General features: G+C 36.8%; 1 protein-coding gene across 1 annotated transcript; it reads left to right on the forward strand.

Moving 5' to 3' along the window:
- Positions 1-565: 565 nt before the first annotated feature.
- Positions 566-23,319, forward strand: LOC144959073 (malignant fibrous histiocytoma-amplified sequence 1 homolog). The gene is made up of 11 exons (XM_078891445.1): positions 566-719; positions 3,293-4,104; positions 7,041-7,209; positions 7,896-8,035; positions 9,413-9,614; positions 12,066-12,247; positions 13,243-13,677; positions 16,336-16,536; positions 17,419-18,436; positions 20,341-20,573; positions 22,116-23,319. Exons 2-11 carry the CDS (start codon positions 3,316-3,318, stop codon positions 22,350-22,352), a joined length of 3,606 nt encoding a protein of 1,201 aa, XP_078747571.1. The 5' UTR covers positions 566-719; positions 3,293-3,315; the 3' UTR covers positions 22,353-23,319.
- Positions 23,320-23,664: the final 345 nt, after the last annotated feature.

Here is a 23,664-nt window from a genome sequence, read left to right on the forward strand (position 1 = left end):
AATTGTCAACAAATATTTCATGGATTACGTCCCTTTGTTTTAATATAGCTCATATAGGCGGATTTTCATCTCCCTATTTTACACTGTTAGATGAATTTCTCAATGTGGTTCTATATCAACATCGATTAAAAGTGGTCTCAAGTTACTTTGTACCAAATTTGGTGCTTTCATCACTAATTTGCACAATTTTACCCTAATTCCCCTAGCTATTTATACTTGCATTAAAAAATGCATCAAATGTTGAAGGGGAGGTAACTGTAGAAAACGGTAGAGGCTGCCTGAAGCCGGTGATCGTGAAAATACTAACGAAAGAGAGGCTTCGTATGGGAACAAAATAGAACAGACAATGGGCGTTTCGGGTACAAACCCTTCGTCAATACAACAATATACACAAATTACACCTTTTCCACGTTAATTTGTGTATCGTTGTGCTGATTTATGGTTTGTACCCGAAACGTCCATTGTCTCTTGTTCCCATACGATGTCTCTCCATTTTCACTCTTTCGTTAGGGGAAGTAACTCTTCTCAGAAGTAGCTTTATAAGATGAGCATCACCACAAATGAAGATTAGAATTGTCGGACCTGACTGGATCTAAGATGGAGGGCTGTGTTGAGATGAGGAGAAATTGATTGACATTGGATCATTGGACCTATCTACATGTCGTTGTAGAATTTGAACCGTCTTTCCTCCAATATCGGGTGTCTTTTTCAAATCAAAGGTTTGCAATCTGAAATATTTAGCCATTGGATTTGTATCTGTATTTGGGTTTTAAAAAGACGATTATCCACAGCAGACAGTGTTGACAACTGACTGTGCTGTGGAAATCGTCTACAACACTGTTGTTGGGGTTTTTATGATCTGATATGCACCTCTTCTGTTGACAGCCATTGGCCAGTGTGATGTGTATCTCTTACTCTTCACGACATCGTTTTTTTATGCACCTATAAGATTATTTTACTTTTTTTTTCCCGACGGAGACTGCTGTTAACGACGATCAGTTACTCATTTTACACCTGAATACGGCGAGGGAACGGGAATGAGAGCGATGCGCCGAGCGAGGCTCGAACCCAGGACCTTTACTTCTATTATATTGAAGGCTGTCATTATTCCCAGACACCAATTTTCGTTATTCCAAGACACATGTAACAAGTTGGCAGAAAGATTTTATGCAAAATGCCAAACTAAGTGTGAAAAATCGCTGTGAAACTGTGAATATTCCCAGAAAATTCGTTATTCCCAGACACATATTTGAAACGCCGCTCTTTTAAACAATTATCCATATTCCAGAATATGGAATATTTCCAAATGCACATACAAATAAGGAAGGTTAATAAAATATCTATAAATATAAAAACATAAAATTAACCAACAATAAATCAGTTGTTACTAGAACAATATAAAATATGCGTCAACTTCAAAGTGGGTGTCATTCATGGCCGAATGGTTAAGTCGTCTGCCCTGGAAGGTTTACCAGAATCGACGGTGTGGGTTCGAATCCTGGTCCCACCACGTTTTTAAAAAAAATTCAGTCTTCTTTTTACAGAGCGTTGCAAGGGATATATGTCCCATCCATCCCCCCCCCCCCCCCGCCCCCCACCTCTTTAAAAAAAAACAAACCCTCTCTCTCTCTCTCTCTCTCTCTCTCTCTCTCTCTCTCTCTCTCTCTCTCTCTCTCTCTCTCTCTCTCTTGGTTCCTGTACAGCAAATTGTCATATTCGTCCCCACTCCGGTCTCAAAAAGTATCTAAAAAGAATAAATAATTAAAAAGCAAACAAACAGAAATATTCAGAGAGTGATCAAATGGTCAGATGGAGGATAAAAAAAACAAAAACAATAATAAAAAAAAAAAAATTAAATTAAAAAAAACAAATACATGATCAGAAACGGAACAAAAGGCCAAACAAAAGGGAGAAAAGAATAGACTTGCTCAAAAAAAAAAAAAAGGGGGGGGGGGGGGATAAAAAAAAATCCCGGCCATCATCAATATCCCCAAACTTGTGGCCAGAATGCACAAATTATAGAAACAAAAGATGATCAATAAAGTTAACAGGTAGGTGGGTAGTACAAATTTAAATGGTTGGTGGACTATGAACAGATTTGATGATTAACAACTTTCTTCCTTGTTGAAAATAAAAAGTCGAATTGCCAGTTTGACGTTTTCAGATCAAAGTGACAAAAGAAATTTCATTGATCCATTTGCTTTTTTAAAGAAGCTGGATTTGACATTTGATCACTATTTACTTTAGGCCTTAGGTAGGGCACTTAATTAAAATAAATAGATTAACCCCAATCTCACAGGGGGTGTGAAAGAGTAGTGAGTAGGTACCCAGCTCCAAACAGTGACAGATACTTTTAACTGATGCGACAAAAAAGGACAACTAGCAGTCAACCTGAACTATTTGAAAGGAATTTTGGTTCAACGTGGCCTACTGTAGCATGATTATCATTGTTTGTCATGTGAGAAAATATAATAAATGTTCATGTATTATTAACCTTGCTTTTCATCAACTTCTCCCATAGCGGGCAGGGAGGCACTTCCTGACTTACTGTGTCTTCTATCCTCCTACGTCTGTTTTCCAACTGGTTTCTGTCTTTGTCTTGGAATGAAATGAGATTACTTGGTTTTGTCATGGCCCTGACCGGATACCCTAGCCGGGAGGGAAACAGTCAAATGTATAGTTTTTGGGATATTATATTTTTGGTCTTGTAATTTTAGATCATTTCTATGTTATGCCTGTATATTTTGTTTACATATTATATGATTTGTAAACATTTGAGTGTACCTCTCTTAGTGGGGGCCTGTGCTTGTGTCTGGATGAAACTTTTAGTTAGGTGATCTCGAACTAAGAACTTTGATAATGTGCTCTTGGAATCATCTATTTCCTATTTGAACCAATTCCCCTTTGTCTTACCTTTTCTTAAGTGCTTTAATAGTAATTCTATAACTTTTTACTGTCCCATTTTCTATTTTTTTTTTTTGGCGCTGATATGACCTTAATGTGTTGCAATTGTCGTAAAACCCTTAAAAACAAAACAAATTTCACCAACTTGCCCTTTTTTTTGTTTCTGCTTCCCAACCACAGGGCATGTAGGCAATCACTAACTGTATATTATAATTGTCCAATTTCAAACTACCACAGTAAAATTAATATATTAAATGAGATATTTGATGTTTGGAATTTGTAGATTAAAATTAAAAAAAAAAAATTTATGTGTTTTTTTGTTTTGTTGTTTTTTGTTTCGAATTAGATATTTGGGTCAACTCTTCCATTTTTGAAACTTTCCCCTCAGATCTTGACCATCTGGATGATGAAATGTCGGCCACAGAGCAACTCAATCAGTATGTCGTCACCGATGAACGCACGGGGAGGGAATCCATCTTTGTTGAGGAAGGGGCTTTCAAAGGTTGGGTGCCGAAAGCTATCTACTCTAGAACATTCTTTGAGGTCCACATTCCTTTCCTTAGACTCCTCAGTTTTCCATGTCGTGGAATGGCGCTCGGGTCCCTCAGCAATGAGCTGACCGTCTTTGAGGCCACGGGAAACTACCTTTCTCAGCTCCCTTTAGCCTTCGCTGAATGCAGACATATGAAAAAATTAGATCTTTCATTCAATAACTTCAATCAAATCCCAGCTGTCGTCTTCAAGCTGACGAAGTTGGAATATCTAAATTTTCAACACAATTACTTACAGTATTTGGACAGATGCATTGCACTTCTCAAAAATTTAAAGACACTTAATCTCGGTGGAAATCTGCTGACAGAAATTCCGGACGAGTTGAGGAAATGCAAGAATTTAAAAGTTTTGAATATTTCCGGCAAGTTTTATGCAGAGAGTGAGAATCATCTTACAACTTTTCCTGAGTGTGTGTGCCATTTATCCAGTCTAATCCAACTGGATATCTCGTGGCAACAAATCAGTGAAATCCCATCGTGCATCGGACACCTTAAAAAACTTGAAACTTTAAATTTGAAATGGAACCAGCTGATCGATGTTTCGCAAGATTTAAAGAAATGCTCACGGCTGAAACACGTAGATCTGTCTGGAGCTTTGCGCTTGAGATCTGTGATCCCAGAGGCGTTGTTGTGTCTGGAGGACGTTCAAGTAAGTCAAATTTCTGTTTTGTTTCAGGCTTTTTTTTTGTTTTGTTCTGTGCCAATTGATATATCACAAGGTTACCAGTTATCTGTATATTTACGGAATTCGGTATGTTATAAACCATCAGTATTTTTTTCTAATTACCTGCTAAATGTAAAGAAAAGTATGTACATAATCAGCAAGGGTCGATCAATTTGTTTGTGTAAAAAGTTCAGTAAATGGTTTCCTCCTGAATTGCTAGCGAAAGCGTGAAAATGGAGAGGCTTCGTATAGGAACGATACAGACAATGGACGTTTCTGGTACAAACCCTTCGTCAGCACCACAATACACGAATTAACGTGGAAAACAAATAAAATAGAATAAAATGCAAGATAACTAAGTAATATTTGAGTGTATTCCTCTTTGTGGGATCTTGTGCTGTTGTCTGGGTGAGACTTTTGAGAAATTAATATCATCAAACTGAGTACACTGATAGTGTGCTCTTGGAATCTACATCTGTTCCCTATTTGAGCCATTTCCCCTATGTCTTACTTTTCCCTCAAGTCCTTTTAATTGTACACATCTAGAATTTTTTTCTATCCAATTTTCTTCCTTTTTACTGGCGTTGATATGACCTAAATGTGTTGCAAGCGCTGTAAAACCCTTAAAAACAAAAACATTATCCTAAAGGTGGAAAGTATCTGCTAACTTATTATTATACATGTCTGTTCAACAAGTCTGTAAAAAAAAAAAAAAAAAAAAAATTCCGCGGTTGGTTGGATGGGAGCATCACCCTTGAATCATATACCTATGATGTTCGCATGGGTGTACGATCCGATAGTGATGTCGTTTCTTCTTCTCTTTACTAGCCTATCCTGCTTCTTTGGTTTGTGACTGTATTTTAGACAGGGGATATTTTTTTTCTGTAAATCTTCTGCCTGCTTGTTCTTGGTTATTTATAATTTAGCTTATGATATCTTTAGGTTATGATTTTGATTTACATTTGTACTATTTTTGTTAGATTGCTTGTTTTTTTGTTTCAGCGGTCTCTCATATAACCTCAATTGTGTTGGAAGAGACCTAAAGCAACAAACAAACAAAAAAAATAAAATTCCTATGAATGAATAGAATAAATTATTATTATTATTATTATTATTATTATTATTATTATTATTATTATTATTATTATTATTATTATTATTATTATTATTATTTTTATTACTATTATTATTATTATCGTCTGGGTGGGGATCCTGACCTCCCATAGCGGGCAGGGAGGTACATACTATGTCTTCTATCCCCTTATATCTTATCCAACAAGCTTTCTGTCTTTGTCTTGGAATGAGATTACTTGGTTTTTTCCGGGCCCTCGTCGGAGTCCTGGCTGAGAGGGAAACAGTCAAATGCATAGTTATTGTTTTGGGAGATGATATTTTTTTCCTTGTAAATCATCTCTCTGTTATGTATTATTATATTGGTTATTTTTAATGTATAATGTAAGCATTTGAGTGTATTCCTCTTTGTTGGATTTTGTGCTTGTGTCCGGATGAGACATAGGTGATCTCAAACTAAGTACATTGGTGGTATGCTCTTGGAATCTACATCTGATCCCTATTTGTTCCCATTCCCCTTTGTCTTACTTTCTCTTGGGTGCTTTAATTGTAATTCTAGAACTTTTTACTATCCCATTTTCTTCCTTTTTACTGGCGCTGATATAACCTAAATGTGTTGCAAGCGCCGTAAAACCCTTAAAAACAAAAACAAACATATTATTATCGTCTTCGTCGTCATCATCATCATTATCATTATCATCATCATCATCATCAACATCATCATCATCATCATCATCATCATCATCATCATTATTATTATTATTATTATTATTATTATTATTATTATTATTATTATTATTATTATTATTATTTTATTATTATTATTATTATTATTATTATTATTATTATTATTATCATTATTATTATTATAATTTATAAATATTTATAGATTATATATTATTGTAATTATTATTATTATTATTGTTGTTATTATTATTATTATTATTATTATTATTATTATTATTATTATTATTATTATTATTATTATTATTATTATTAAAAATTGCTATTGCCCATTCCACACTATAGAAACTGGGATCGAGTCCAGCTCCATTATTGGCTTCATGGCTCTGAAAGGCTGTTTTAGTTTTTACTTTCTACTTTTTATTTTACTTGTGCGGCTATGTGGTCTAGTGGTATGACACTTGCTTTCGGATTGGGAGGTCCTGGGTTGAGTCTCACTCGCTCTGTGCATAATTGAGTCCTTGGAAAAGGCTCTTTACTCACATTCTCTCACCGTACTCGGGTGTAAGATGAGTACCTGTTAATTAACAGCGTTGTCTTTGTCCAAAAAAAGTGTAATCTCACCTAATAGGCGTCATATCTCGTCCTACATGTTAAGCGTTGCTGTTGGTTAGGGACCACTTGTAAAGCGCTTTGAGTATGTTTAGTGAATTAGTGGATATTGCGCTATATAAAAGCTCAATTTAAATTTCATCATCATCATCGTCATCATCATCATCATTGCCTTTTTCACCCTGGGTCAGGGTATAGGCCACATTTAAACAGTTTCCATCCTTCTCTATCATCATCATCATCATCACCATTGCCTTTTTCACCCTGGGTCAGGGTATTGGCCACAGACAAACAGTTTCCATCCTTCTCTATCATCATCATCATCATCATCATCATTGCCTTTTTCACCCTGGGTCAGGGTATTGGCCACAGACAAACAGTTTCCATCCTTTTCTATCCTGAGCTAACTTTTTTATCTCATTCCAGGTCTTACCACTTCTCTGTATATCAGCTTCTTTTTAATTCTTCTCCCTGTAATTCCAGTAACTCTTCGGTCGCCCAAGCTAAAAAAAAGGATTTACTTACACAATGTATTCTGTTTTATCTTCTTGCAGAGCATTAATCTGAGTGATAATTTTTTCATGGAAATTCCCCCTCAAATATGTGGCTTGGTCAAAATCAACACCCTCAATGCCCAGCGGAACTCGATTCTCCAACTGTCTGCGGATTTATACAAACTCAGATATCTGGAGTCATTGGAGCTCCATCAGAACTTCATTAGATGTAAGTCGTGTGTGTCTGTATGATATGTACACGATAGGTATCTATCCTGCCAAATGTTACGGTGAATGACTTAATATAAAATCAGTCGGATGGTAAAAAGGTTTGAACTGAGATATTGCCAAGTTTAGTTAGAAGGTCACTTTTTAAAATCGAAAATAAGTTCATGTCATAAATGATTAAATCAACACTTTTTTTTATACATCTTTAAGAAATATCAAAGCTTAATTTCACTTCCTTATATTTTTTACAGCTAGTCAAGTTGAAAAAGTATGAAATTTGAAAAAAGTTTCTGGGTACTGTTCCCATACATCAGAACATAATTTCATGAAAAATCACCTGATATACTTCAATTAAAATGCTCTGGTGAGCATATTCTTTCAGAAAAGGCAAGGAAAGAAAAATGCAAATCCAAAATTTTCACCTTCCAACTGATTATGTCATGGACTGACACAAATAATTTGGGCAACAATTGGAAATCATTTTTATTTCTAAGCTGCCATAATTCGGGTTTGAGCCTCCATCGTCGCGGCAAAATTATTATTCTCTTTTGTCTTCTGGCACTTTCCTACTCACTTCATTTCTAGTCGTTATCAACATAAGTCCCTGCTCCACTCACTTTTCAGGATTATCACAACTTTGGCGATGAGGAAACAACACAATAATGTTTTACGTAATCTTATTTACAGCCATACCACCTGGAATACAACAGTTAAAGCGACTTCGCTACCTTGGTCTGGACAACAACGAACTCACGTCATTGCCTGATGAGATTTGCTCACTGGAAAATTTGAATCACTTGACCGTGGGACAAAATCAACTGACACATGTATGAAATCCTCCCTGTATCTCTCTCTCTCTCTCTCTCTCTCTCTCTCTCTCTCTCTCTCTCTCTCTCTCTCTCTCTCTCTCTCTCTCTCTCTCTCTCTCTCTCTCTCTCTCTCTCTCTTTCTTTCTTCTCAGTGTGGTGACATATTATTTTCTAGTCTACTAAATACATGCTGGTCATCGATAGCGAGCATCCAGCCTCACTCTTTTACATCCAGCAATGCTGAGGGTTTTCCTCGGATCCGCGGAAATCCGCGATTTTTGAGTCAGAGGAGGAATTTCCTCTTTTTAAAAAAGTTATATTTCCCTCAATCAAATTTACTGGCAGTGGGAGATTTGATGTGTGGTGGAACAAATAGGTGCCGTTTCCCACTCTCTAGAAGTTAACTAGAGTATCAATGATAGTTTATCATCTCAATTGCTCTAAAAATGTGTGTGTGCGTGTGTGTGTGTGTGGGGGGGGGGGGGGGTGAATGCTGTAAAAATAATGGGGCTTAAAGGGGCAATCATTCACATTTTTCCTACCTTTTCAGTTTTTGGCATCATCACCACTGAAATCCAGAAAGTCTTTAGAATCTCCTGCTAGTAAAATAGTCTTGTAATTCAATACGTAACCTATTCATTATTAGTCCTCTGTTGGACTGGTTACATACACACTGGCCAATACGCTTCAACAGTTGTAACGTCACTTCCCTCATAATGACGTATGGTAACTTAGTAACTGGCTCAAAACTATCGGAACAATGGCGGACGCCCTTATGAAATATTTCTCCGACGAGCATAAAAGTGTATCCAGAGGAAATAAAAACAATTATAAATCTGATCATGTTTTGACTTTTACACATTCTGATCACAAGACATATGAAAAGTTCTAGCCAGCATTAAGAATAAAAAATACTGATTTTCTTTGTTTAGAGCCACGATGGCCGCCATTGCTGGGCGACGTGTCATCAGACTATTGAATCCAATTAGTTTGGAATTGAAAGAGTAGAAGGTGTGACATCACAACTTGAGGCTATGTGGTCTAGTGGTTTGACACTCGCTTTCAGATCGGACGGTCCTGGGTTCGAGCCTCGTTCACACGGCGCATAGTCGAGTCCTTGGAAAAGCCTCTTTACTCACATTCTCTCACCGTACTCAGGTGTAAAATGAGTACCTGGTCGTTAACAGCGTTGTCTCTGTCCTAAAAAAGTGTAACATCGCCTAACATGCGTCATGTTCCATCCTAAATGTTAAATGTTGCTGTTGGCCAGGGATCCTTTGTAAAACGCTTTGTAAAACACGTTTAGTGGATACTGCGCTATATAAAAATCTAAAAAAAAATCAAAAAATTTTTTTTTAAAAATCAACTTCTCTGCTCTATTAATCGTTATTTCAGCTACCCGAGAATATCTGCCAGTTGTCCAATCTGGAGTACCTGAATGTTGCAAATAACAACTTGACGGAAATCCCATTGTTAAGCGACCGATTAGAAAAGTTGGCCAAAAACGACAGCTTTCTTGTCTTCAATAATAACCTACGCAGTCCGTATAAAGAGATGTCGACACACGGGACAAAAGCACTTTTCCACTTCCTGAAAGGTCTGGTATTTTTTTGTTTTTTGTTTTTTTTAAAAAATGTTTTTAAAATTGACGTAAATAAAATAATAAAAAAAAGTTAAAAAATTATCCCCTTCCGCCACGACTTCATAAGATTTCGTCGCCTAGGCATTCCATGAAGGAATATGGATAACCCATCAAACAAGATGTCTGATGTCAACAGGAATCACCCATGTTGTCCAAGTGAGCAAATCGGGAGTTAATAATCTTACCCAAGAAAAAAAAAATGAAAGTACCTGAACCCAGGACCTTCCAGGCCACAGTGCAATGCCTTAACCCACTCGGCCACTTCGTCCCCCATAAATAAAACTTAAATAAAATTCCCTTTATTCATCCCATATGGGAAATTTGTCTCTTGGGTCTATTCCGCAGTGCAGCGTCGCAAATTGAGCTAGGGCACAGCAGCGGGTGATCAAACTCAGAACCTTTTGGGTACGAAGCAAAGACCGTACCACTGAGCTATGCTGCCCCTTAATTTGCAGCACTGACAATTGAGAATTTGTTTTTATCAGTTTTTAAGACGAACCCTAAAGACGAATTGGGGATCCTGGTTGCTCAGTTGGTAGAGCACTCACTTCACATGTGTAAGGGACTGATATTGATTCCGTGTAAAGTTGGGTTCATTTTCTGACCCCCCCCCCCCCCCCTGCCTTGGGTATCTGGGTTTGTTTGATCGGGTGGAAAATTCTTTGCAACAGACTATTGTCCTATACAAATGATAGCAAGTAATATCTTTTGCCTGTTCCACCCTATAGAGACAGGGATAAACTCCTGCTCTATGGGCCTGGTAGCTCATAGGGACTACTTAAGACAGGGCTGAGAATCTTCTGCCTAAAGCTGTCATCTGCATTTTTTGCCAAATTGGGACCTAAAATTTGCCAAAAAAACCCCCAAATTTGACAAGAAATTTGACAAAAAATTTGCCGAGGAGAACTAAGCGTTTCAGTAAAAACTGAAATTGGAAGTGTGACTCGATTTATTTGGCTTGAGAAATGAAATGACTGTGAATAGCGTTGTTACAAAGATTTTAAAGGACCATTATCCGTAGAGAGTAGCTTCCCTTGGTTTGGGACCAGGCAAAGCTGCAACATTTCTCAAGTTTCGCACTTTTTTTTCGTTATTTTGTTTTCGCTTCTTTTTTTCCCCAAATTGTGCCACGCGATTTGCCATTTTTCCCAAAATTTGCCACAATTTGCCAATTTTGGGAAATTTGCCAAAATTTGCAGATCGCCCTGATATTTGCTGCCGCAAATTGCCAGCTAAAGGCGGATTTCCACCTAAATGTGGTCTTGATGTGGGTCTTGATCTACGCACTGACAAGTTTAGTTGAAGACCACGTAGCCGAGCATTTCTGGTCCTACATCGTATGTGTCACTGTTGGCTTGAGACCCCTTGCTCAAAGCACTTGACATAACAAATCTCTCGTATAGCGCGCAAATTCCATGAATTCATGCTCTAAGACGCTTTACAATAAATCACGAACTCACAAAGGGAAAGTAAAATTAAAAACTACAGCACTGGAAGCTTAGATTGAAGAAGAATAAACTAAATTAGGTAAAGGCTATTTTAAACAATTCAGTCGTTAAATTGGACGTGAAAGAGTTAAAAGTTGGAGAGTTTCTGGTTGCGGGGGACAGGAAATTCCAGATTTTTGGAGCTGCATTAGAGAAAGATCTGTTGGAAAATTTGGTCTTGATTTAGACCCTCTAGTTTCGAGTTGAATGGAGATGGAGGATGGAAGATTTCTTGATGGTATATTGACGTTTATGAGAGATTTGATATAGTCAAGAGCTTGCACCATGTAAAATGCTCTGGGTGGGGTTCCTGATCTCCCATAGTGCGGCTATGTGGTCTAGTGGTATGACACCCGCTTTCTGCTCAGAAGGTCCTGGGTTCGAGCCTCGCTCGCTCGGCGCATAGTTGAGTCCTTGGAAAAAGGCTCTTTACTCACATTCTGTCACCATACTCAGGTGTAAAATGAGTACCTGGTCGTTAACAGCATTGCTTCTGTCCGAAAAAAAATAAATGCAATTTTGCCTAACAGGCGTCGCGTCTCGTCCTACATGTTAAATGTTACTGTTGGCCAGGGACCCCTTGTAAAGCGCTTAGAGAATGTTTAGTGGATATTTTGCTATTTAACCCTCTCCTTACCACCTACAGCAAAATCGTCACATTTGTTACGATACAATATACATTTTTTCTTATTCAGATTTATTTTGTACATCACAAACTTTGAAGAATGATCTTTGTTCAATTAATAAGAACATAAAGTTGTTTTGTAGAGAGATTGTTTGAGTTTTAAAAAATCAATTTTTCTGCTGGGTAGGCCTGCCATTTTTGGGAAAATACTGAAAAGGATCGGTAAGGAGAGAGTTAAAAGCTCTATTTCATTTTAATTTTTTAATTGAATGCGTCATCCTGGTCTTTCTTCAGGAATCCGAGTGAAGGAGGCTCGGCACAGGTGGAAGATGATTCTAATCGGAGCAGCTCATGCCGGCAAGACAAGCTTGCGCCGGGCCTTGATGCTGGGAAGGGCTCATCTCACCGATGTCGATGAGAGGACCTGGGTCATGGAACGACATTTGTGGGAACCGGAGTCACGGTTGAGGGTGCAGGTAAACAAAACAAAAACAAAAACAAGAAGACAAACTTATTTGTGTCAGTGTATGACAGAATTGAAAATTTTGGATTTGCAATTTTTTTTTTAAATTTTTTTTTTTTTTTTTTTGCATTTTCTGAAAGATTATGCTCCCCAGAGCATTTTAATCTTTATTTGAAGTAAATGGGATGATTTTTCATGAAGTTATGGTCAGATGTATGGAAACGTATCCAGCAATTTTTCTCAATTTCATACTTTTTCAACTTGACTGGTTGTAAAAGAATATTTAGAAATGAAATTAAGCTTTGATATTTCCCGAAGATGTACAAAAAGGGTTGATTTGACAAGAATAATGAAAATGTTTGAACTGAGATGTTGACAGGTTTAGTTAGAAAGTCAATTTTTATCAAAAATGAGTTCTTGTCATCAATGATTAAATCAACCCTTTTTGTACATCTTCGGGAAATATCAAAGCTTAATTTCACTTCTAAATATTTTTTACAGCTAGTCAAGTTGAAAAAGTAAGAAATTTTTGCCTGGATGAGACTTTTAGGTGATCCCAAACTTTGATAGCGTGCTCTTATTTGAACCAATTCTTTTTTGTCTTACCCTTTCTTGGGTGCTTTAATTGTAATTCTAGAACTTTTCCCTATCCCATTATCTTCCATGTGTTGCAAGCGCCTTAATACTATTAAAAACAAAACAAACAAAAAAACAACAAAGGTGGATGTCAAAGGTTACATTTTTGCTAAAAAGAAATTATTTTTAAAAATTCTAAATCTTTAAAAAAATCTATTTATTTCTTCCATCATCATCATCATTGCCTTTTTCACCCTGGGTCAGGATATAGGCCATAGACAAACAGTTTCCATCCTTCTCTATCATCATCATCATCATCATCATTGCCTTTTTCACCCTGGGTCAGGGTATAGGCAACAGACAAACAGTTTCCATCCTTCTCTATCCTGAGCTAACTTTTTTTTTTATCTCGTTTTCTCTCATTTCTTCCAGGTGCTGGATTTTGGTGGTCATCACATTTACCAAGCAGCACACCACATGTTTTTGTCATCGGACGCCTACCACGTCCTCGTGTTTGACCTCCACAAATACACAACCGATCTCTACCACGACCTGATAGGTCACTGGCTGGACGCCATTATGGACAGGGCTTGCGGAGCCTCCATCATCGTCACAGGAACGCACAGTGATATGTGCAGCAAAGAAGATATCGAAGAGAAGACAGAGGACATTCTTCGCCTGATGAAGCGAAACGAACAGCGCAAATTGAACCAAATCAACAAACAGATAAAGAGGTTGACGGAACAGCTGATCAATCCGCAGGGTCAAGGCCATAGAGTGGGAGGCAGTTCCATTCCCGAGTTGAAAGAGGGGAGACTGCAGCAGAAACTCAACTCTTTACAGAAAATGCTCAACACAAGGTCAAAGGTGAGAGCTTGCGCATTAGGTATCGGAGAGAATAACAAGAAATTAAGTGAGTAGGAAAATGCCAGAAGACAACAGAGAATAAAAACTTTGCGGCGGCGATTGGGGGGCGGGAGGGGGGGGGGTCGAACCCGCGGCCTTTCTGGTATGGCAACTCTGGTATCGTAGAGAGAGAGAGAGTGTGTGTATGTGTGTGTGTGTTAATTTAGTGTGAGGAAAAGAGAATTTGGACAAGTCTATTTCAAAGGGGACAAAGATTGTTAAAAAGTCGATTTATCAACTGATTAGTAAGACAAAATGCAATAGCCGACAAGCTTAGCACCCCTATGACGTGACAATATAAAGAAATGCCCAAAAAAAATTGGCCAAATATAGAATTTTATTTCTTTTATTAAATCTTATTAATTTATTTTTGCCTCAGTGACTTTTATCCTAGTCTATTCAATTTTTTGTTTGTTAAATTCAATTACTTTTTTAAGGGGGGTCAGTCTTATTTGTGAAAATCATGCGAGTATGTATTTAGCCACTTTTTAAATCGAATTTTATCAGGTGGAAGTCTGGCCATTTGGCAGCCTTGCCTCGCTGACGTCACATGGCGTGTCAGGCGATGGGTCGGAAAAATGGCTGTCTCCCATTCTCATCCATTGAATCGCAAATTGGGTTGATGTTTTGTGATAATACATGAAAAGTACTTATCATATTCCAATGAAATTTGAAACATAAATAGATGAAATGTGCATATATAACCTTATTCACGGCAAAATCTTTGCTCTTGATAATTTTAGAAATATTTCACTCAAGTGAGCAAACATCTGTTTTTAACGGCTTTCTAGTAATCGCACAAGTTTTGCCGCTTGACATAATCTAAAATGACCTCTTTACTAATTGTGTGCCAAATTTCAGACATTTTTATTGATAAAAAGCGTCGTAATTAATTTTTAAACATAGCACATACGAAATGGCAGCGTCTGATATTTGTCACAAATTTGGGCTCTTCACGAACGAAATCGATGCACATGGATTTGGGTGAGATCCTCATCTTCAGAAATTATTATATACAGTCTGGTTCCATATGTGTGGCTGGCTGAGAAAACCCGGAAAGATGCGCAAATTTCATAAATTGAATTATGTATGCAGTAGTATAGACCACATCTTTATGATCATTTACCATTTTAAATTTTCTTTCCATGTCTATTAATAATAATAATATATACTTTATTCATCCCCCCAAATTTTTTTTTTAAAAATGGAAATTCATTTACAGACGTGGCATGCATAAAAATGGATAAACACAAAAGTGAGAATCTATGGCGACACCATGTATATTTATATATATGCAAATGCACAAAAATGTAAAAAAATATGCAACCAAGAACCAGTAGCAACACTTTATATATCAATTTGATAAATTGAGATAGGCCATACCTCTGGCCTTTAGTCCGAACTTGTGTGTGTATATTTAAAGGATAGGATTTAATTTAAGTCACAGTTGTGCATTGAAAATTGGAACACCATGTGGCAAAAATGAATTAATGTGACGTGCTGTCTTGGTTTTTATAGATATAAGGCAATGGCTCCTCATGAACCCAAGTTATGAATTTGTTTCTGAATAGAATTTGTTGCTACGGGAAACACTTTATCTTCGATTTTGGCTCATATCTCGAATCGAAGCTTGCCGCGTCTTCCCCGGATTTTCTCAGCCATCCTCACATATTTTGCCAGTATTGTCATTAATGTGGGTATATCTTGCCAGTATTGTCATTAATGTGGGTATATTTTGCCAGTATTGTCATTAATGTGGGTATATCTTGCCAGTATTGTCATTAATGTGGGTATATTTTGCCAGTATTGTCATTAATGTGGGTATATCTTGCCAGTATTGTCATTAATGTGGGTATATCTTGCTCCACTCAATTTATGATGAAACGCTTGTTCCACGGAAGCCACGAAATATTCCTTCTTTTCAAAAATTCCGACATGAATTAGACCTGTAAATTCTCAGTCAATTAACTGAAATCAGTCAATTCGTCAAATTCAAATATTTTAAACAAGGAAAGAAAGAATTAATGAATTGTAGTCGAATGATCGTAAAGTAATTAGGAATGTTCCTGAGCCTCTGAGCGATAAATTTCACTGTTTCGTCTAAGCCAAATTTGACCACATTTACCTGGAGGGAAGTAAAAGTAATAAAAAAGTAAAATGCGAAAGCCGGAAGCTCGCTATGTAGACACCTTCAAATCGAAAGTTAGGGATTGCTACAGTACATCTCGATTGCCTCACATTGTAAACAAACTGGTTGACCATTTCTAGTTTCTTCACTGATTAGGCACCTAATTAAAAGGAACAATGGTAAGTAGCCTTATTAATTCCCTCGCAAATTAGTTTTCTGCCATTGTTTTGCTCAAGCGCGCTTGTTGTTTATTATTCATTTAGATTCTTTGGATTTTTCCGATACGAAGACGAAGAGTTGCAGTTTCAGTCAATTTTTATAGAGCTCATTTACAGGTCTATGTTTATTATTCATTTCGGTTCTTTGGATTTTTCCACTACAACGAATTACAAAGAGTTTCAGTCAGTTTTTATAGAGCTCATTTACAGGCCTAGACATGAGACCTATGGTATAAAAAAGCTCAAGTTTTAAATCCTTGTTTCAATCTATAGATTCCCGACAAGATTCATGTACTGAGTTGCGCTGGAGACCTAGTCGGGTTGTCGGAATTTCGTTGTTGCGTCATCGACACTCTGAAGACCAGCCAACCCACTGAAATGCCTGATACTTGGTTCAAGTTCTTGGAACGATTGCAGCAATCGACGGAGGAGAACGTGGTCGGTTTCAGCGATGCTCTCGAAATATTCTCAGAGGTAAGCATTATTATTATTATTATTATTATTATTATTATTATTATTATTATTATTATTATTATTATTATTATTATTATTTTTATTATTATTATTATTATTTATTATTATATTATTATTATTATTATCATTATTATTATTATTATATTATTATTATTATTATTATTATTATATTATTATATTATTATTATTATTATTATTATTATATTATTATTATTATTATTATTATTATTATATTATTATTATTATTATTTATTATTATTATATTATTATTATTATTATTATTATTATTATTATTATTATTATTATTATTATTATTATTATTATTATTATTATTATTATTATTATTATTATTATTATTATTATTTATTATTATTTATTATTATTATTATTATTTATTATTATTATTATTATTATTATTATTATTATTATTATTATTATTATTATTATTATTATTATTATTATTATTATTTATTATTATTTTAGAATGGTTTGTAAACATTTGAGTGTATCCCTCTTGGTGGGATCTTGTGCTTGTTTTAGGATCAAACTTCAAGGTGATCTCAAACTAAGGGCACTGATAGTACGTCCTTAGAATTTACATAAGTTCCCTATTTGAACTATTCCCCTTTGTCTTACTTTTTCTCATGCGTAATCTATCTGATTATCATCTTCTTCTGCCTGTGCTTAATGACATTTTTGAAAAGGAACTTATGTATAGGGGCTTTTTCTGTTTTTTTTGGGAGTATTTATTATGTAAAAAAAAACCCCCAAAAAACAATACAAACAAAAACAACTAAACAAAACATTACCATTCAAAACGTGACTTAAATAAAAAGATTAATTTTTTTGTTTTTGTTTTTTTGTTTTGTTCTATTTTGACAGATTAATCAAACCAGTCCTTTGTCTGTCGGTGTCGGAGGTTCCCCTGAACGGAGCCTGGAGATGGTACTCAAGTATTTGCACTCAACGGGAGAGATTGTATGGTACCCGGATAACGACAAACTCAGAACTACAATTTTTCACAGGCCGGAGAAACTCATTGACATGCTTCGAGCCGTTTTCAGGCATGATTTTGACAAGACTGTGCAATTCGACCAGGATACTGTCCAGGATACTGTCCTGCTAACATCTTTGCAGGAGTCACAGTTCAATAGAATGAAAAGAGATTTCCTCAAGAGGGGCTTGATGACCAAAGAGTTCATGCAATATCTTCTCGTTCACTTGAAGCTCTCCAAGGATGGAAACGAAGCGTTTATCAATCTGATTCTGTCTCTGATGCTCAAGTTTAATCTGTGCTTTAAAGTGGTAAACTTCCACACCAATGCTCTTTTAGGCTCAGCATTTGTCGTGCAATTTCCCTGGTTCTTCCCAGTGGAGGAACCTTCAACCTTGCCTTCGAAATGGAAACCGGAGCTTCCATCCAACACATTCGAGCTGAGCATGGAGATCATCTTTTACGGGGAAAGCCCCCCAAATTTTTTTGAAAAGCTGTCGGTAAAACTTCACGATTTTCTGTCGGAAAGCGATAGAGATAACTGGAAGGATGGCGTCCTGGCGCAGAAAAACAATTCAACCCTGCTGGTTAGAAAAGAGAGGAGAGAACACGGAACTGTGATTGTGACGTCTACGAGAGGCCGTGATAACCTATGGGAACTGTGGTCCCTGATAAAGAACGTACGGAAGGCTGCTATCCTGCTGTTTCCAGATTGGCCCATGTTGAAATGTGATTTTAACCTGATTTGCATGCACTGCGTGCTGAAGGGTGTCGATGAACCTTACCGCTACCCAGGGGATGTGTTGGAGGGGTCTCCGCCCAATGGAGTCTACCATTCAAAGTGCTGTGATAAAGTTCCAGAGGACAACGTACCAACCTGTTTTGTCTTTCCACTTGATGAGCCTGGTAAGATTTCCAAACTAACAAACAAACTCGAGCTTTGCTTTTAGATTTCGCAATATCCACTACACATGCTCAAAGCGCTTTACAAAGGGTCCCTACCAACAGCAACATGTAATGTATAGAACTATACATGACGCTGGTTAAGCGATATTACAATTTTTTCCCCGACAGAGACAACGCCGTTAACGACCAGGTACACATTTTACCTGAATACAGTGAGAGAATGTGAGTAAAGAGCCTTTTCCAAGGACTCAACTATGTGCTGAGTGGGGCTCTAACCCAGGACCCTCCGATCCGAAAGCGAGTGTCATACCACTAGAACACATAGCTGCTTGTTCTTTTATAGCGCTAAATGCCGAAGCCTCAAAGCGCTTTACAATATACTTATCAAACCATAAACACACTCGTACTGAGCCAAACAGACACACACAACAGTTTCACACACTAACCATGCAAGTTTTACAAAATGAAATTAACATTCAACAAAATGGAATAAAAAAATAAAACGTATAATTTACTCATCAATAAGATGACGAAATATGACGAAACAAGATGCCTGTTATGCGATATAAACAATTTTTTTTTTTCTGGCAAGACAATATTTCTAATGGCCAGGAAGCCATTTAACTTGAGTAAGATTTACTCTTTCATGACCAATCATTTTCAGTATCGGATTTCCCCCAAAATGGCAGGCTTACCCAGCAGAAAAATTGATTTTAAAAAAATTAAAACTCAAACAAGCTCTCTACAAAACAACTGTATGTTCTCATTAATTCAACAAAGATCATTCTTCAAAGTTTGTGATTGTACAAAAAAAAATCTGAATATTAAAAAATGTATTATATTATGTCGTAACAAATGTGACGATTTTGATGCAGGTGGTAAGGAGATGGTTAGAGATCGATAGTAAAGAGCCTTTACCAAGGACTCGAACTATGAACCTCTCAGAGCAGGACATGATCCTTCTGGTCCTTAGGCGAGTGTCATACCACATCAGACCACTTACCTGTACTGTGTTCATTGTTCATTGAAAAATGAATAAAGATAAAATCAGGGGAAAATTGCCTTCACGGGAAGACTGGAATAACCCAGGCATCTGGGTGGGGTTCCTGACCTCCCATAGCGGGCAGGTGGATGGGGTTCCTGACCTCCCATAGCGGGCAGGCTGGATGGGGTTCCTGACCTCCCATTGTGGACAGGGAGGTACTTGCTGTGTGCTCTATCCCCCCCGGAATCTGTTTTCCAATTGCTTTCTGTCTTTGTCTTGGAATGAGATTACTAAGTTTTGTCCTGACCCTGGCCAGAGTCCTTGACTGGGAGGGAAACAGTTGAGTGTATAGTTTTGGGAAATAATATTTTTTTCCTTGTAAATCATCTCTCTGTTATGTACTGTTATTTTTATTTTAAACATATGATTTGTAAACATTTGAGTGTATTCCTCTTAGTGGGACATGTGCTTGTGTCTGGGTGAGACTTTTAGGTGATCTCAAACTAAGTAAATTGATAGTGTGCTCTTGGACTCTACATTTGTTTCCTATTTGAACAAATTCCCCTTTGTCTTACCTTTTCTTGGGTGTTTTAATTGTAATTCTAGAACTTTTTATTTTCCTATGTTCTTCCTTTGTACTGGCACTGATATGACCTTGATGTGTTGCAAGCACCGTAAAACCCTTAAAAACATAAAAGCAAAAAACAACAAATTCCCCTTTGTCTTACCTTTTCTTGGGTGTTTTAATTGTAATTCTAGAACTTTTTACTTTCCCATTTTCTTCCTTTTTACTGGCGCTGATATGACCTTGATGTGTGGCAAGCGTCGTAAAACCCTTAAAAAACCAAAACAAACTACTAGCTGAGCTTTTGGGACCCCAAATTTTATCTCATCGTATACTAAATCTTTTTGGTTTCAGCCTTTCCCGAGGACCAGCACAGTCACTTTCGACACATGCAAGTGGCCGTGGAGTTCTTACACTCGACCTTACCATCTCCCGATTCAGTGGACGGCCCTTGGTCAAAGAAGTTGTCAGATAAACACATTTCCATGCTTGCCAGTCGGTTGGGGCCGCATGAATTTGAGAAGCTGGCGTTTGAACTCAACGTTACGAATGAACAATTACTGCAGGCACAGTGCAATTTCCCACATGTGAGTATGTCTTTTCATGTATTTAACTGGGTGGGGTTCCTGACCTCCCATAGTGAGCAGGGAGGTCTTGCTATGTCTTCTATCCCCCTATATCTGTTTTCCAACATGCTTTCTGTCTTTGTCTTGGAATGAGATGACTTGGTTTTGTCTTGGTCCTGGCTGGATGTCCTGGTTGAGGGGGAAACAGTCGAATGTATAGTTTTGGGAGATGATATTTTTTTTTCCTTGTAAATCATCTCTCTGCTATGCTCTGTATTATGTTTCTTTATATTATATATGATTTGTAAAACATTTGAGTGTATTCCTCTTGGGATCTGTGCTTGTGCCTGGATGAGACTTTTAGTGGTCTTAAACTAAGTACATTGATAGTGTGCTCTTGGAATCTACATCTGTTCCCTATTTGATCTAATTCCCCTATGTCTTACCTTGTCTTGGATGCTTTAATTGTAATTCTAGAACTTTTTACTATACCATTTTCTTCCTATTTACTGGTGCTGATATGACCTAAATGTGTTGCAAGCGCCGTAAAACCCTTAAAAACAAAACAACAAACAAAACATAATGTATTTAATTTTATTTATTTATATATTTGTGTCCGTGCATGACATAATCAGTCGGAATGTGATAATTTTGGATTTACTTTTTTTTTTTTTTTCATTTTCTGAAAGAATGTGCTCCTCAGAGCATTTTAATCTTTATTTGAAGTAAATCGGGTGATTTTTCATGAAGATATGGTCAGATGTATGAGAAAGGTATCCAGCAACTTTTCTCAAATTTCATACTTTTTCAACGTGACTAGCTGTAAAAAATATATTAAGAAGTGAAATTAAGCTTTGATATTCCCCGAAGACGTAAAAAATGGTTGATTTAATCATTTATGACAAAAACTCATTTTGGATAAAAATTGACCTTCTAACTAAACTTGGCAATATCTCAGTTCAAACCTTTTCACCATCCGACTGATTATGTCATTCACTGTTACATATTGCTGCTTAAAGCTGGAAGAAATGAATAACAATAATGAAAGGAACCAGAATCCTTAGTTAAATTCACGAAGACAGATGATGTGAACGTTTCAGGTTTCCCCTTTTTCAGCTGTCGTAAATCTTTTAAAAAACTAAGAATAATAATAGGGAAGAAAAGTCATGGCGTCAAACTTTCTATTTTTTGGGGTTCCAAAATCCTTGGAAGTGTGTATGTATCCATTCATTCGTAGTACTAACAAAGAATAGGTTACATAAAGGTGACATAACTATTTCAGTAGCAGGATGTATAGGCAGATTCTTAGGATTATGGGACGTAAAATTTCGAGGATGGATGATCTTTATTGACGACCAGCTTTTATTTAGACTAGAAAATAAGATGTCATCACTCTGACACCAGAAGATGAATTACACAAAGTATGTATTCAGTCCTCAGGAAGAGTGGTTTTACACTTCCAATGAAATAGGAACCAGTTTTGTCTTTTTTTTTTTTTACTTTTCTTCCCTTTTGATAAATAGGATAAGAATTAACAATACACCTTCTCCTTGTACTTTACAGGATGTATACAGACAAATGCTTAGTATTCTGTTTGAGTGGAGGGACGGCAACAACACCCTCAATGGAAATAATGTCGACGGAGATGAAGGCGACGTCAACAGCAATGCCGATAACACAGAAGACATCAAATTACAGAAACTTTTGGATGCTTTATCTCTCCATGAGATTGGGCGGTTAGACCTGGTCCGTGCCATCAACAAGAAATTGAACAACGTCCCACCTGACGCTGTGGAATAACGAAAAAAAAAAAAAATATATATATATATGTAGAATGTGCTTGAATATTTATAGCTTCAAAACAAAAAAAAAACAACAAAAATGATATAGAATAAGATATGTGTCGGTGCATGACATAATCAATCGGAAGGTGAAACTTTTGGATTTGCATTTGTTATTTTTTTTATTTTTGCATTTTCTGAAAGAATATGCTCCCTTGAGCATTTTAATCTTTATTTGAAGTAAATCGGGTGATTTTTCATGAAGTTATGGTCAGATGTGTGGGAAAGGTATCCAGCAACTTTTCTCAAATTTTATACTTTTTCAACTTGACTAGATGTAAAAAATATTTAGAAGTGAAATTAAGCTTTGATATTTCCTGAAGATGTACAAAAAGGGTTGATTTATGGATACAAATTGACCTTCTAACAAAACTTGGCAATATCTCAGTTCAAACGTTTTCACCATCCGACTGATTATGTCATTCTGGGTGGGGTTCCTTACCTACCATAGTGGGCAGGGAGGCACTTACTGTGTCTTCTATCCTCCTATGTCTATTTTCCAATATGCTTTCTGTCTTTGTCTTGGAATGAGATTACTTGGTTTTGTCCAGGCCCTGGCTGGGAGGGAAACAGTCAATTGTATAGTTAGAGTTTTGGGAGATGATATTTTTTGTCTTATAAATCATCTCTCGGCTATGCACTGTATGTAACATTTGAGTGTATCCGTCTTAGTTTGGACCTGTGCTTGTGACTGGAACTGGATGAGACGTTTAGTGATCTCAAACTAAGTACTTTGATATTGTGCTCTTGGAATCTACATCTGCTTCCTATTTGAAACAATTTCCATTTGTCTTACCTTGTCTTGGGTGCTTTAATTGTAATTCAAGAACTTATTACTATCCCATTTTCTTCCTTTTTACTGGCGCTGATATGACCTAAATGTGTTGCCAGCACTGTAAAACCCTTAAAAACAAAACAAACAAAAACAATTATGTCATTCACTGTAATATCTAAGAAGACACTCTAGGGAAAAGGTCCACATGTCGCATTTGATGGAGATGGAGTTGTTGGTTTGGTTTTGGTGAAAGTGAGAAATGAACGAATTTGAAGGTTGACTGAAGTGAAGAATGTATCAGTAAAGATGAGAGAAGATAGATTGAAATAGTTCTGACTTGTATATAGACGAGAGAGGGAATACGTGGGAAGGAAAGTAGTGGACTTACAATAAGCGGGAAAGAGGAAAAAGGAACGCCCAAAGACTAGATGGTGGGGTAAGGATGAACTGGGCCTGGAGGAAGATGATGCTCTGAACCGAGATGCTTGGAGATGTG

The sequence above is a fragment of the Berghia stephanieae genome, chromosome 13 (genome assembly GCF_034508935.2).
Source record: "Berghia stephanieae isolate SIO BIC M18660-M18661 chromosome 13, UCSD_Bste_1.3, whole genome shotgun sequence".
Taxonomy (NCBI): Eukaryota; Metazoa; Mollusca; class Gastropoda; order Nudibranchia; family Aeolidiidae; genus Berghia; species Berghia stephanieae.